This window comes from Cornus florida, unplaced genomic scaffold (assembly GCF_030987335.1).
Source record: "Cornus florida cultivar Cherokee Brave unplaced genomic scaffold, ASM3098733v1 CherokeeBrave_3.0.0_Hap2_Chr01, whole genome shotgun sequence".
Taxonomy (NCBI): domain Eukaryota; kingdom Viridiplantae; phylum Streptophyta; class Magnoliopsida; order Cornales; family Cornaceae; genus Cornus; species Cornus florida.
Window position 1 is genome coordinate 70,513,279 of NW_026775571.1, and position 15,302 is coordinate 70,528,580.

General features: G+C 33.5%; 1 protein-coding gene across 1 annotated transcript; it reads right to left on the minus strand.

Annotated features, from left to right (window-relative positions):
- Window positions 1-4,345: 4,345 nt before the first annotated feature.
- Window positions 4,346-5,435, minus strand: LOC132274254 (transcription factor WER-like). Its single transcript, XM_059775491.1, has 3 exons — window positions 5,285-5,435; window positions 4,955-5,084; window positions 4,346-4,847 (listed from the first exon to the last, which is right to left on the minus strand). Exons 1-3 carry the CDS (start codon window positions 5,433-5,435, stop codon window positions 4,346-4,348), a joined length of 783 nt encoding a protein of 260 aa, XP_059631474.1.
- Window positions 5,436-15,302: the final 9,867 nt, after the last annotated feature.

A 15,302-nucleotide genomic window follows, 5' to 3' on the forward strand; every position in this document is an offset into this window, starting at 1 on the left:
AGATGTAGCATGTGCATTGAAAGATATAATAAAACAAATATAATAAGATAAAATGCTCACTACAATAATGCTTTGAGTTAACAACACGTATACATAACTTTAAAATATAAATAGAATGTATAACTATAGTACCCCTTTGGGTGGCAACTATAAAATATTAATAATGATACTTTTTTGTATTTATATGTATACCTTCATTGGTGATGTATTATTTAATTAAACAGATAAGTTACCTTTGGATATCCTATATCTACCTAATTAAAAAAAAAAAACATGCAATCCCTTAACTTTCATTTAATTACTTGAAAATCAATTCCCTTTGGAGAATTATTTCTCATAATTAAATAAACTCAATATTCATGAATATCACATAAAATAATAAGCATCATAATTCATGAAATATTGCAATTATGTTTACTACTAAAATTAATATTCATCAACTATTATGGTTAGGCCACTTTGGTAGCTACCGATCTTTACATAATATGAATATTAAATTAGATAGTAACTAATTTATGATTAATTATGTCTAGTACAAAAATTAATATTCATCAATCATTATAATTGGGCCACTTTGGTAACTACCAATCTTCACATAATATGAATATTAAATTAGACAAAGATTAATTCATCATGAAGTTATATTTACTACTAAAATTAATATTCATCGACCATTATGGTTAGGTCACTTTGGTAACTACTAACCCTCACATAATATGAATATTAAATTAGCTAGTAACTAATTAATCATTAATTTACCCATTTAACATTATACACATATACTCATAATTGTCGATTGAAGTTTAAGCAACTTCGATCTCAAAAACTTAATAGTCCGAAATTTCATAGAAAATAAATTTTTATTTTATATACAAAATAAAACATATTATTTTATTTTTCGGACTTAAAAATCATAATTGAATCAATCTAAAATTGACTCTCCATCATGTATGTATGTTTGGGTATAAAACAAGAAGTTATTTGCATGTCTAATAATATTAGATTAAATTTCTAAACTCACAAATTATTCTAGAAATTCAAATTCCTAAAATAAATAAATCACGTACATTATGTATTTAATAATCTATTTAAAATACTCATGTACAGTGACATGTTTCTCATTCATCAATTATCACTGTATATATAAAACAAATATATATATATATATATATATATATATATATATATTTATATCCACCACACAAGTAGGTCCAGAAAATTTTTGGGTGTAAAGTATACATGCTGGTGAAGTGATGTTTCAAGAAACATCTATTTAATCATGCAAACCAATAAAGTTATATATACATATGCTTACATATATATAGTAACTTTCAAGTCAAATATACAAAGGCGGAAATCAAGGTAGCAAACCAAAATAAATTATTTGGTAAGCAAACTGATCAAAAACATACTTTGGAGACTAATTGGACATTATACAATCATAGCCACGATTTCAATCAAAGCATATCAACGATTTCAAAATAATGAATTATATAATATATTATTTAATTTTTTTTTTTATTTATGCAACTTTAGAGGAAAATCATGAGTTCCTAAACCATAAGCTCTGATACCACATGTAAATTATAATTATTCGTGCAAATCATTAATCACAATATTTACATGAATCCTAAGATCTTAGAACTTCATAATTTTCAAATATCTATAATGTATAAATAAATTGTTAGATATAAATACCTCGATTCATGATATTAAACATTGTTGAGATTAAATCCAACGTTTAGATCCTTTAACCACGAACTAATCTGTAACTCTGATCAACAGGTAAAGGTGGAAACTGATTTCTCTCTCTTGGCCTTTTGCACACATAAAACTTTTACGTGTTGTATCATTAATTGTACATAATTGATGGAGTATATGCACTTTTATAAAGGCATGACCAATTTTCCTATTAGTAACATAATTATACTTTCCATCAAAATAAGAAATAAGAAAGGAAAACACTTCTCCAATAAGTAATTACCAAAAAGATAATTATAAGTTGACCATAAATAAATAATATTAATTGATATCTATTTACTTCTTAACTACTAAGTAATATGTCACATGTCCAAATCATGTGAGTTACAATTAAATAAATAACCTTATATCTAATGGTCCTAGCAGGCCCGCACCGCTGAGGTGTGGTAGGAGCCGCGGTGCGGGCCTGCTAAGACCACGAAGCTACCTCGATCGCTTGGTAAGACCAACCATGTGCGCACGCCTAAGGGACGAAACATCTTTTGGCATGCCTACTGGGACTATCGATCATATTATATAAAATAGTCCTGGAGGGACATAACAACTAACTAATTCCCTGTAGGAACAAAACGACACAAATATATATATATACATAATTATGTAGTTATATACATAGCTATATAGTCTTATTAGGGACAATATTACTTTCATTTCCAGTCATTTACTGCTTTTATTATTCATTTATTCATTTCTGCTTTTATTTTTTTGTCATTTTATTTATTTGTTTTGCTTAAAGGAAAAAAATAGTTCTTTGGTGATGCCCGTTATCACTCGCTCACAAGAGGCATTACTAAGGGCTCAAGCAAAATAAATAAATAAAAATAAAAGTAATATATATATATATATATATATATATATATATATATACTTTTACTACTTAATTAGGTAGATTCTGTCATTATCTTGATTTTATTTGGAGGTTTGAACATCCTTTCATTTGACCTATCTTTTTGTTGAAAACCTTTATCAAATGCAGGAGATAAAAACTTTGTTACCCAATAGAAAGCCTTCAAAATATTTGGATGCTATGTTGGGCAGCATGGATTTGGTTCCCTGAGATTGAAATTGAAAAAAAAAAATTAAAAAAAAAAAAAAAAAAAAAAAATGAGTTGTTCAAATTCTATTGAACATAGCTTGAAGTAATTTTGCTTCTCTATTATTCCCATGAAGCGGGGGACTAAAACATGGTTATACAAAGAAATGAGTTACATGGTCTTTTCGATGACGTTTTCTCAAGGGTGGAAGGGACAATAGTAATCAGATTCAATTGCCCGTTTAACCCCTTGATTGACGAACTACATCGAATGAACACTAGATTCAACCATCTGCTCGAAATAAACACCCAATTATAATTTAATCAAATTTCCATAAATGGGAATAATCGTCAAAATGGTAAAATTAACCATCGCCAAATCAAATGGTAATGAAAACCAACCTTGGTACATTTTGGGCCAACCTCAATCTCTGCTCAAGAAAGTGCTAGAGGAAATATAGAGAGAGAATACACTGCAAGAGGAAATATAGAGAGAGAAAAAAATGGTAGAAGAAATTATCAAAAGTGGGTTAAATATAATTGATATGCACATATCCTTTACTATGAAAATATATATAATACACACTCCCTCATTTTCGGAAAGCTAAAGGGGCAAAATAGGTATTAAAGTATTACTTTATATCAAACACATGTAAAAAGTAATCTAAAGGGTATTTTCACACAATTTTTAAAAATAAGAGAAATGATAGTGCACTTTTTAAAATAGATGGTAAAAGTATTATGCGAAATATCCGTTATAGAAGTGTTTTTCACACTGAATAGCATAATTAATTATTGAGATATTTAAAAGAATGGATATCACATGATCAATAAGTGGGTATATAATAAACTAACAGAGCATTAAGATACGTGGCACTCAGACATGTACATTTAAGAGAGAGATGAGAATGCAAATAATCCAGAGAGTTCCTTCTAACTATGAAATTCAAAAGGACCAATGCAAAGGCCAACTTTAATTGTGTTGGGTATAAAATTTCACTTTACGAAATATTTTTAAAATCGATCTTATGATCTAATTGAGTGTACGGTTCCTCATCCTTAAAGATGTACGAATCATTAGTGCATATTTTCTTTTCAAACTCTTTTATTAAGGAAATTGAATCCTCTCCTATAGTTTTTTTTATTCCACGTTTTTTCAAGGATTTCTAAGGCGACATTCAACTATTAGAAATATGGCATGTAATCATTTTTTTCTTTTTTCTTTTTTTCTTTTTTTTTTTGAGATTAAGTTGTACATGAAATCATACATAGTGAATATTTGAATAGGTGATAAGTTCACATACACAAAAACTTGTGTTGCAATACAATTTTATTAGCGAGTATTTGATGTCAAGAACCTCCTGAACAGCATAAGTGAAAACTAGACACTTCGATTAATGGGATACAAAGTTATTAGCCTGGCAGGCATTGATCACAACCAAATATGCCCATCATTCAAAACCAAAATCTGCAGATAAAGAACCTTTTGGTTCCGATGACAACCAGTACTAGTAGAGCCTAAAGAAGACCAAAACAAAAACATGTGAAGAATCAATACAAAGGGGTGGCCAAACTGTGCATACTGACTTTGCTTGTTGCACAGGCCATGCTCAAATTGCCATGGACATCATCCAAGTTCCACAAGCTGCCGTCCCACAGAGTGTCCTCGTTAAAGCCCTCGCCTGGCGCCACAGATGCACAGCCATTGAACATGGAATACAAGAAGCCTTGTTCCTCAGCTGTGCCTGCAGGGTATACCGTGGCCATGTCTTGCCTCGATTGAGGTAAAAACGGCGCTACTCTATTGTCACTTTCATCAAGTGATGACATGATCTTTTTCATGTCCACTTGGTTTTGGAGTTGCTGCAGTTGTTGTTGTTGCTGCTGCTGCTGCTGCTGCTGAAACTGAATCTGTTGTCTTGCCAGAAGGCGACTTCTCAACTTTCCAGCCTTGTCAGAGGAGACTATTGCCTTTTTCTTGAAATGAGTCCTCCAGTAGTTCTTGATCTCGTTATCGGTCCTTCCCGGCAAGCTTCGTGCAATTTTTGACCACCTATATTTTGAGTACAATTCATACCATTTTAGTGACAAAGTTCTTGATCAGAATTTTTGTTAATGAAACTTTTAAAAGTTTAATATTCTTCAGTTCAAGATGATTACCTGTTCCCCCACCTAGCATGTAGCTCTAGAATTATGCTCTCTTCATGAGGGGTTATTTGTCCCCTCTTGAGGTCTGGCCTCAAGTAGTTCACCCACCTCAGTCTGCAACTTTTTCCATTCCTTTTCAATCCTGTATAGGCAAAATATATATATATATATATATACATTAATGGGATTAAATTAATTTGAGTGATCAAGTCACAGATTGGTCCTAATCAAATTGGACAGCCAATGGAGAAACACCACATATTGAGAGTCACACATATAATTGATAAGATGAAGAATTAGAAAAATTTAGGGTTTTGAAAATTTAGTGGTTGAGTTGGTTACCTGCAAGCCTAGCCACAGAGTTCCATCTTCCTTCACCATGCAACTTGACATACTCAACGAGCAACCTATCTTCTTCTGTAGTCCAAGGGCCCTTCCTCCACCCTTCTATAATCCCCCATCCCAACTGTTCTCCCATAACTCCCCAAGACATAAAATGGAATATTACTTTGATAAATTAGGCAGACTTGTCTTCAATATTCTGTGACATAAGAGCTAGTGTTTGTTTCATATTTATATATGCACCAAGAGCCTTAATTTGTACTTCACCCACCAGTCACTGCAATAATGTCCTTGTCAAACAATCCCTATCCTTTCTCCATATAAGTTAATCACTATAATAATACATTATTAACTTTGCATTTTACCAAAATATCCTTACTCTTTTCTTTTTTCATGAGTGGAATATTGTTTAATGCAATGTTATGATTTTGTATTGGACCTAACTAATGATAATATCCTCACCATCTATTGCTCATTCAATTCCTTGATCAGGAACAACCCAAAAGAAAAAAAATGATACAAATCAGATGGTTGTAAAGTTTTGATCAAAGGTCATCATAATACGAGGATGTCCATGCAAATAGTTATAGAACATGAGGGCATTTGAGGAATCCAAATAATTGTTAAGACATTGGGTGACATGTTCTTATATGGAACAAATCAATCAAAGTATATTTTGGTGATGCTGAAGTGAGCCAAAGGAGAGAGGGATTTAATGAACAAAGGACACGTATAGCCTAGGGCTTATGCATGTGGACATCGAGGACGCATAGCTCAAGAGCATTGTCTTATTATTCTAATTAAAGTATTAATGGGTGGCTAATTTTTTTAACTTGAAAATCACAACATGACCAATTGGTTTTAACCAGGTGTTGGATTTGCTTACTTCTTAAGGAGATAGATAGAGGGTAATCACCATCAAGCCCTAATTAATTATAATTTGTTGGATGCCATATTGGGTATTGGAGTCATTAAAAATTGAAGTAACCATGGCTTTTATGCGTCACTTAGGGAACAGCTGGTCCTTAATGTGATGATTTTTCATGGGAATGATAAATTCACCATAGGATTCATATACTTTCATGCTTCTAGCCTTCCATATCGACAACTAACCCTTCCACAATCTTAAACCTAGATAACTTTTCAATTACATTGTTAATTTGAATCTATTATCTCTTGTGACTTGAGATTGGATCATATTCTATGTTATGCTTAAGAACAATCTAGTTAGAAAAATATTTAATTGTTTCAAATTATTAAATATTTTCATCTAAACAAATTTGAGAAATTTTGCCATCAGTCTGTTTCATGATTCTTGTTTTGAGTTCTAATTCAAATTATTTACATCACAAGTGAATAATGATATTTGTGATTTCATCATAGATTAATATAAAAAATGTTACGATGAAAGCGTTTTGATCTAACGAAGTTAGTGCGTTATGATATGACACACTACACTGATAGATGAGATGTGAACTCATGAGATCTAATATTAAATCTAATCAAACAATATAGAAAAATATAATAATAATAAAATAAAATAAAATTCTTTTGTAAATTTTGTATAGAGAAGTCATCCATTGGTTACTGATATTTATAAAGACTTATTATTAAATGATTTGATGTACCTCTCAATATTTATATACAAATAGAATTAAAGAATTATGAAGTATACTTAATTATTACTTTCGATCGAGATCATAGTAGATTTTATGAGCTGATAAAATATAAAAATTAAAAGTACATTCAAGAACATATTAATATTTTTATTCCTAAGGTATAGTATCATTTGGGAATGCTTGGAAATGAACCATTTTTTTTATAGATCACACACGGCATTGATCCGTGTTATGTACGGATTGGGAAAAAGAATAAAATCTTATGAATCTTAATTTTGGAGACAAAGCATGCTTGAGTGACATAAGATTTAGTGCTTCATCAGTTATAAAAAATTTACATAAAGTAGAATATCTCTGATTCTCTATGTGGTTTTGTTCTAATACTTCTTAGACCTTTTCAGAAAGTAGATTAGGATAAGATGTTCGGAAAGGAACCTTTTTATAAACTATTGTCTTTTGTTTTGCTCAAGCCAAAGGGAATTTGTTAAGACATGCTAATTAGTTTCTAGAAACTCATACAGCTATCTTTTAATATAAAAAATTTGATATTAGCCAAATTATTCGATTTGCAGTATCTTTAGTTGGATTTTATCACTTAATTGAGTTGCCCTTCAACTCGGTTTTAACTCGTTAACTAAACTCAGTTATTTGAATTACAACTCTTACTTGTAGCTTATTTTGTTGTTGTTGTTATGGAGTACTCAACAAAAGACCTTTAAATATTAAATTTGTTATTTAGTTTGAGTCTATATAGGAGATATGGAAAACTATGAGGTAGAACTTGGGTGGGCTTGGTGAATCTAACCCTATTTTTTGTTAGGAGAGATGACAATAAATAAATACTGCGGAATAATTCTTCTCCTTATATGCAAGCAAATATAGTATATCTCTACTTTTATATGTGCTGAAAATAATAGAGAAAAAAAAAAAAAAATCAATCACACCAAGCCACAAGAACACAAGCAATTTTTTACGTGGAAAACTTCTCCAGTGTGAGGAAGAAAAACCATGGGACCTAGTCCAGTTAAAATCTCCACTATCAACCAAATAATGGGTACACAAAGTCTTCTCTAATAGCAATTAGAGGTTACAAAACATCTCAACAAGATAGCAACAATCTTGGCAAAAATAAAGAATTGGAGAGAAAAATACCAAAACTTGGTTACTGCTCATGGGCACGAATCACTGTTCCGGAGCTCAAAATCCGATCTCCACCGTTCAGATTTTAACTCATTGAGTCGTGAACCTCTCCTCCAAATTTTAGCTCGATCGGACCACGGAAGAAGCGGGATCGGACGTTTGATGAAATCTGGGCAGAATGAAAAAACCTGCGTTTTTTCTTCTCTTTCTTCTAAAAGTTACGGCTGATCTCTCTCTCTCTTTTTATTCTGACTTTCTTAGGGTTATTCACCCTAAAGGACTGGGCTTTGGGCTTTAATAAAACTCACTTGGGCTTTCCTCCATATAGAAGGAAATAAAGCCAACATTTTTCACTAATCTTTTTTTCTGAAATTCGAGCTGAAAAGTCTGAAATTGGTCAATTTAAACTTAACCCAATACTAATTTAAATTCATATATATTTTATAATTTTTCACATAATAAATACATTTATAATCATGGCTTTTTTTTTCTTTATAAATCTTTATTCTTCTTTTTTTTTCCAAATTAAAACTCATACACCAGCTCTGCTCTTATAGAAACTTAAACCCTTAATCTCCTAGTTTCGGGAATTCTCCAATCCAACTTTAACTCAGGATGATTTCGAACTACAATTTCTTTTTTCAACGGTCAAAATTTTGAGCATAGGTTTGGCTTGGATGAAGATTGGGTTTCGGTTGAAAATTTTGTACTTTTAGGTAACCCCCTGAACTCATCTAACTCGAATTACTAATAATAAGATGTTTTTATTCCAACATCTTCTCCTCATTAAAATTTATTTTACTAATTCCATGTCTTATTATTACGAAATTTTTTTGGATTTAATTGGTTGACAATATAGAAAATCGATCAATTATGATTCTAGAATGTGTCTCTTAAAAGATTTTAAGTATAACTTTTTCAAAAGAGAAATATATGCTAGTTGATGAGCTTCTAGTTGCCCTTAGGAGTAAGGTAAAGCTTCCTAATTGCTCCGACCACTACCCCATTTCCCTTGTAACGACCCAAACCCGGAGATCCGGATCGCTAAATGGGTCGTTACTCGAACCTGAGGTCACACAAGGGTATTATGGTCATTTCACGTCATTATAATAGTTCTAGAGTCCATAAGGGTATAATAGTTATTTACCGTGGTCAAATAATGGTTTAGAACCCAAACGGGCAAAATAGTCATTTAGTACGTTCATTATGGCTTCAAAACTGTTAAGGAGTAAAACTAACATTTTCTATGGCCATTCTATGTTTTGGTTGAAGTTTAGGAGTAATTAGGTAATTATACTGATGTTGAGGGCCAAAGTGCAAATACTACCTCATATAACCAATTACGTGATTTCATCTAACCGGTTAGATGGCTTGGTCCAAAGAACATGTAAAACTGAAGACCCATCTAACTGGGTAGATGAATACAACTAACCGGTTAGATAGTACCATCTAACTGGTTAGATGGAAACTCCTTTACTGCCCGCCCAACTAACCGGTTAGATAGGAGCATCTAACCGGTTAAATGAGTTCTAGATTTGAGTTAACCGGTTAGATGACCCCATCTAACCAGTTAAATGGTACCCATAAATGAAGTGATCAATTATATCACTTCTCAAACCATTCAAATGCCACCCAAAATGCTCAAACTTCAAAAATAGAAGTCTATGAACACAATCTAACTCAACAACAACACATATAATCGCTAAAATAAACCATTGATTCATCATTTAGAAATTGAAAATATCCATAATCCATTACATCCATACTCCAAAAGAATAATTCATGTCCAAAAGAATAAGTTTACAAAATAATGAGACCTCCATGGCCATGATTACAAGGGTTTCTCATGAAACTAGCAAAATAATAAGGTTACATGCATTTGATCATTGCCTACACAATTCTATTACAAAAAATAACAAAAGTACATAAATTAACTTCTAAGCTTGTGGGGGTGCGATATTTACAACCTCCTTGCCATGTCCTGAAAATGTTAAAGAAAGGGGTGAGTACAATGGCTCAGTTTGAGTTAACAACTAAAGAACGGTTCAAAAAAGTCGAGATCATGTGCGAGAATGTCAAGAAACAAATAAACAACACAATCCATTCAAGGCAACATTATTCACAACAAGTTTATATACATGGATGTAACAATGGTATGAAATGCACCACCATCCCGACCATAGTCCTGGCCCAACATGACAGACACTGAAAACCGCTAACCGACTTTATCGAGGCGAGATTGATTAACTATCCCTAACTCCAAAACCGGCAGCCAATTGGGCCTAGTAATCAATGTTACACGTCCAAATCCGACACGCGCTCCTTCTAGGTTGAACTAGCCCCGAACTCACGAAATCCGATTTCTTTCATAAAATCACTTTTCACAACCTTTCCCAAACACATTCTTTAGAACCATTTCAACCTCAATTCCCCAATCATACTCAAGCCATGAATGAAATCATGCATTATTCAAGAGTAACTAAACATGATTTATACTTTCTATACTTAAATAAGTATGATTTGCATCAATGGAATCATATCATCATGATAAATCAAATAATCTCAAAATAACAACTTGCACAAATAGCATGTTTTTAACAATTCTAGCATTTCAAAAATACACCCGACAATATTTATAAGCATGGCATTTTTATCAAGAACATATACATCATTTTAACTTTTATCAATCATCATTTTGGAGCAATATTGCATAAAATCAAGTAGGGAAACTCAAATAGAGGCAAAGCATAATGCTTTAAACATCCCTACCTCAAGAGATGCAACCCAAGCTCCTAGATCCTAAGCTCGAAATTCCCTAAATGGTAGTAAAACCGGTGTCAAAACATAGCTCTTGACTAGCTCTCCAAGTTTGCTAACTATGGCTTGGGCCAAATTCTACCCAAACATAAAGGATCTTATAAAGAAGGAAGAAATATACAGAAAGAAAGAAGGATGAAGAAAGAGAGAGAGATGTGGCCGAGAAAAAGAGAGAGAAATAATGAAATTTGTGTGACCCCAAACACTTCTAATGCCTTCCAAGGTCAATGGTCAATAACGCCCTCCACTAACTACACCAAAGGTCCAAACTAACTTTTAACTTCACTAAACCCACTACCATGTCATAAACTATCTTCCTCCACTCACTAACTATATATATACAATGTTGGAACCAATATATTAAAACGGGGAATATCGAGGCTTAGAGGCGCGTAATCGCTTCTTGAAGATAGTTGAAGCCTCTCCTACGTGCAACGGAAGACAAGTGGCAGCACTATCTCCGGGATTCAACTAAGCCCAGATATTAAAACTGTATGTTCATGAAGGTTGCACTTCTTCTTCATGAACTTGTGTATTTATCTCCGTCCGATCAACAGAAAATATGAAACTCACACACTCAAACTCAATAATTTGAAAAAACACTTTTCAAATATCTTTTAATTAACTCTAACTAGTTTAGAGAGAGTGTATCTTGTAGGATTTGTAAACCTACTATTTATGCTAGCAGTAATGGGGATGTAATTAACTTAACATTAATGAAGGTATTTAATTTCCATAAATAACATATAAGTTAAAGTAAGTTAATACATTAAATGAAGAAAACTTTATTTATAGTTTATTAAAACTTCTATTAAAACTTCATTAAGACATCTGTTGGAATTTTAGGAAATTAATAAGTAATTAATTTGAAACACATAACTCCAACAATCCCCCACTTGTTTCAAATTCATTTTGTTGATCGGTACAGTTATGTGCATCAATAATGGTGTTTTTTGGACTTGAACCATTACCTAGTATAAGTATTCTTGATTTCATCTAGGAACTTGGTGAACGATGTCTTGAACCAAGAACCACATTGATGAAGAAGAAATACTACACACACACTTCTGTTCGGAGATAAAGTACTAAAGCTTGACACGTTTCGGCCATGTGTCCGGAATCCGTACTTCTGAGTGTCGTTAAGGATCAAGCCTGTCTGGATCCTATAGAAGCAACCCTACTTCCACACTTAGATCAGTGTGTCCATCAAGAGTGACCTTGCACACTCCAACCGAATACCGATTATGGACTCATTAAAAGAATTTAATCTCACCCTCTTCATTGCAAGATAAATCGGTGAATCTATCAAGAGTGATTGTGTACACCCCAATCGGAAATTCGATCTATAGAATTCATTAAGAGACTCATGTCTCAGCCTCCTCATTGATTATACGGTGAATCTATCAAGAGTGATCCTATACACTCCAATCGAAAATCGATCTATAGATTCATTAAGAAATCTAAATCTCAACCTCTTCGGTTACAGGATTGAGCACCACATCACATTATAGGGAAAGGAACATTGATGTGCTCACACAAGTTGTTATGTTACTTGTTTTTCCCATTGAACCCAGGAGAAATATCACTGGGTTGGGTTCCCATAACAGTACAACTTATTCAATTACAGGCTTTAATCCCATCCCTTTCGATGTCTCGAACACTTGGTCCTTACCCAAGCCCTTTGACAATGGATCTGCCAAATTTGATTTGGACTTCACATACTGAGTAGAAATAATTCCATCAGCTAGGATCCTTCTCACATGATTGTGCTTTAATCGCACCTGTCTAGATTTTCCATTGTAACACTCGCTGTTAGCTCGAAGTATTGCAGCCATATTGTCACAATATATTGTCAAGGGTGGTATTGGCTTGTTCCATATCAGGATATCTTCCAATATGCTTTTCAACCATTCAGCTTTTTCTCCGGCAGAGGAAAGTGCTATAAACTCCGATTCCATAGAGGAATGAGTTATACATGTTTGCCTCTTTGATTTCCATGAAATCACTACTCCACCCAATGTGAAGATCCAGGCAGTCACAGATAATGAGTTTTCTCTGTCAGAGTTCCATGTAGCATCGCTGTACCCTTCGATTACAGCTGGAAATTTGCCATAGTGCAATCCATAATCCATAGTACCTTTCAAGTACTTTAGGATTCTCAGCAAAGCATTCCAATGCTCCTTTCCTGGATTGCTTGTGTACTTACTCAAAGTACCCACTGCAAAGGCTATATCTGGCCTTGTGCAGTACATTGCATACATAAGACTGCCGATAATCCGAGAATATTCGAGTTGATCCATCGTTTTACCTTGATTACGTACCAACTTCACACTAGGATCAATTGGAGTAGAGACTGCAGAATCTGAAAAGTGATTAAACTTTTTCAGAATCATCTCGATATAGCTAGACTGCGTAAGTGCTAGACCATTTTGGAACCTCACGATTTTGATTCCTAAAATCACATCAGCCTCGCCAAGATCTTTCATGTCAAAACTAGAAGTTAAATACTTCTTAGTTTCTATGACACTTTCCATGTCTGTCCCAAAAATGAGCATATCATCAACATAGAGGCAGATTATGACACCGAAGTTTCCTTGAAATCTACTGAAGATGCATATATCTCCTCCATTAATCTTAAATCCAGCAGATATCATCACCTTCTTAAATTTCTCGTGCCACTGCTTAGGAGCTTGTTTCAAGCCGTATAATGACTTGATTAATTTACACACCTTCTTTTCTTGTCCAAGTAATATAAACCCCTCAGGTTACTCCATATAGATTTCCTCTGCTAGATCGCCATTGAGGAAAGCAGTCTTTACATCCATCTGATGAATTATCAAATTATTGATAGCAGCTAAGGCAATCAAAAGCCTGATAGAAGAAATTCTTGCAACAGGAGCAAAAGTGTCAAAATAGTCAATTTCCTTCTTCTGCTTGAAACCTTTTGCTACCAATCTAGCCTTGTACTTATCCAGCGTTCCGTTTGACTTTAATTTCTTCCTGAAGATCCACTTGCAACCAATTGGCTTGCAACCAGGAAGAAGATCCACCAACATCCAAGTATTGTTGGACATAATTGAATACATTTCATCATCAATTGCTTCTCGCCAGAATGGAGCATCATGTGAGGACATCGCCTCAGAATAAGTTACAGGCTCATTCTCGATCATGAGAGTATAGAAGTCTGGTCTAAAGGACTTTGGCTTAGCAATTCTGGAGCTCCTCCTTGGTTCAATTTCTTCTGAAGGATTAGAGGATTTTCTCTTCATTGTATTAGAATCTGAAGGAATATCATGTTCATTTTTACCTTCTCTCTTCGGAAAAATATTCTCGAAGAAATTCGCATGAACTGACTCGATGATTGTATGAGGCGAAGGACACTCCAAATTCAAGAATCTATAGGCTTTACTGGTTGTTGAATAACCAATAAATACACAATCAATGCCTTTATGACCAATCTTCGACGTCTGCTGATATGGTAGTCTAACATGAGCTAAGCAACCCCAGACTCTGAAATAATTAACATTCGGCTTTCTTCCTCTCCACACTTCATATGGAGTCATATTGACTTTCTTATGTGGGACTCTGTTGAGAATGTGGCAAGCAGAAAACAAAGTTTCTACCCACATATTTTTAGGTAAGCCCGAACTGGTAAGCATTGAGTTCACCATTTCTGTCAAAGTTCTGCTCTTTCTTTCAGCTACTCCATTTTGTTGAGGAGTATAAGAGGCTGTCAGTTGTTTTTCGATTCCTTCATCTTCACATAGATGTTGAAACTCGGACTTGATGTATTCTCCTCCTCTATCTGATCGAATAACTTTGATGCTTGAATTCAGTTGTTTTTCAACTTCTGCTTTATATGCCTTGACCTTGTCTAAAGCTTCATCTTTAGATCGTAAAGTATAGACATAGGTATATCTAGAATTATCATCAATAAATGTGATAAAGTAACGATGCCCTCCACGTGATAAAAAGTCCATTTCACATACATCAGTATGGATCAATTCCAATAGAGTGGATTTCCTCTCTATCGAATAGAAGGTTTTCTTAGTAATTTTGCATTTACTACAAGTCACACATTAATCCATATGTGTTTTATCACAAACTGTGATTAACCCCTCATTAACCATTTGATTAATGGACTTAAAATTCACGTGGCCTAATCTACCATGCCATAAATCAATTGACTCAGCAATATAAGCAGAAATTACTTCATTTTCAACATTAAGTTTAAACATACCATTTGCAGCATAGCCTTTCCCGACAAACACACCATTCTTAGACAGAATGAAATTATCAGATTCAAAAACCATCTTGAATCCATGCTTGGAGAGGAGGGCACCAGACACCAAATTCTTGCGAATATCTGGAACATGTAGCACATCTTTCAGAGTAATCACTTTTCCGGAAGTAAACTTTAAGTCCACGCTTCCTTTACCCAC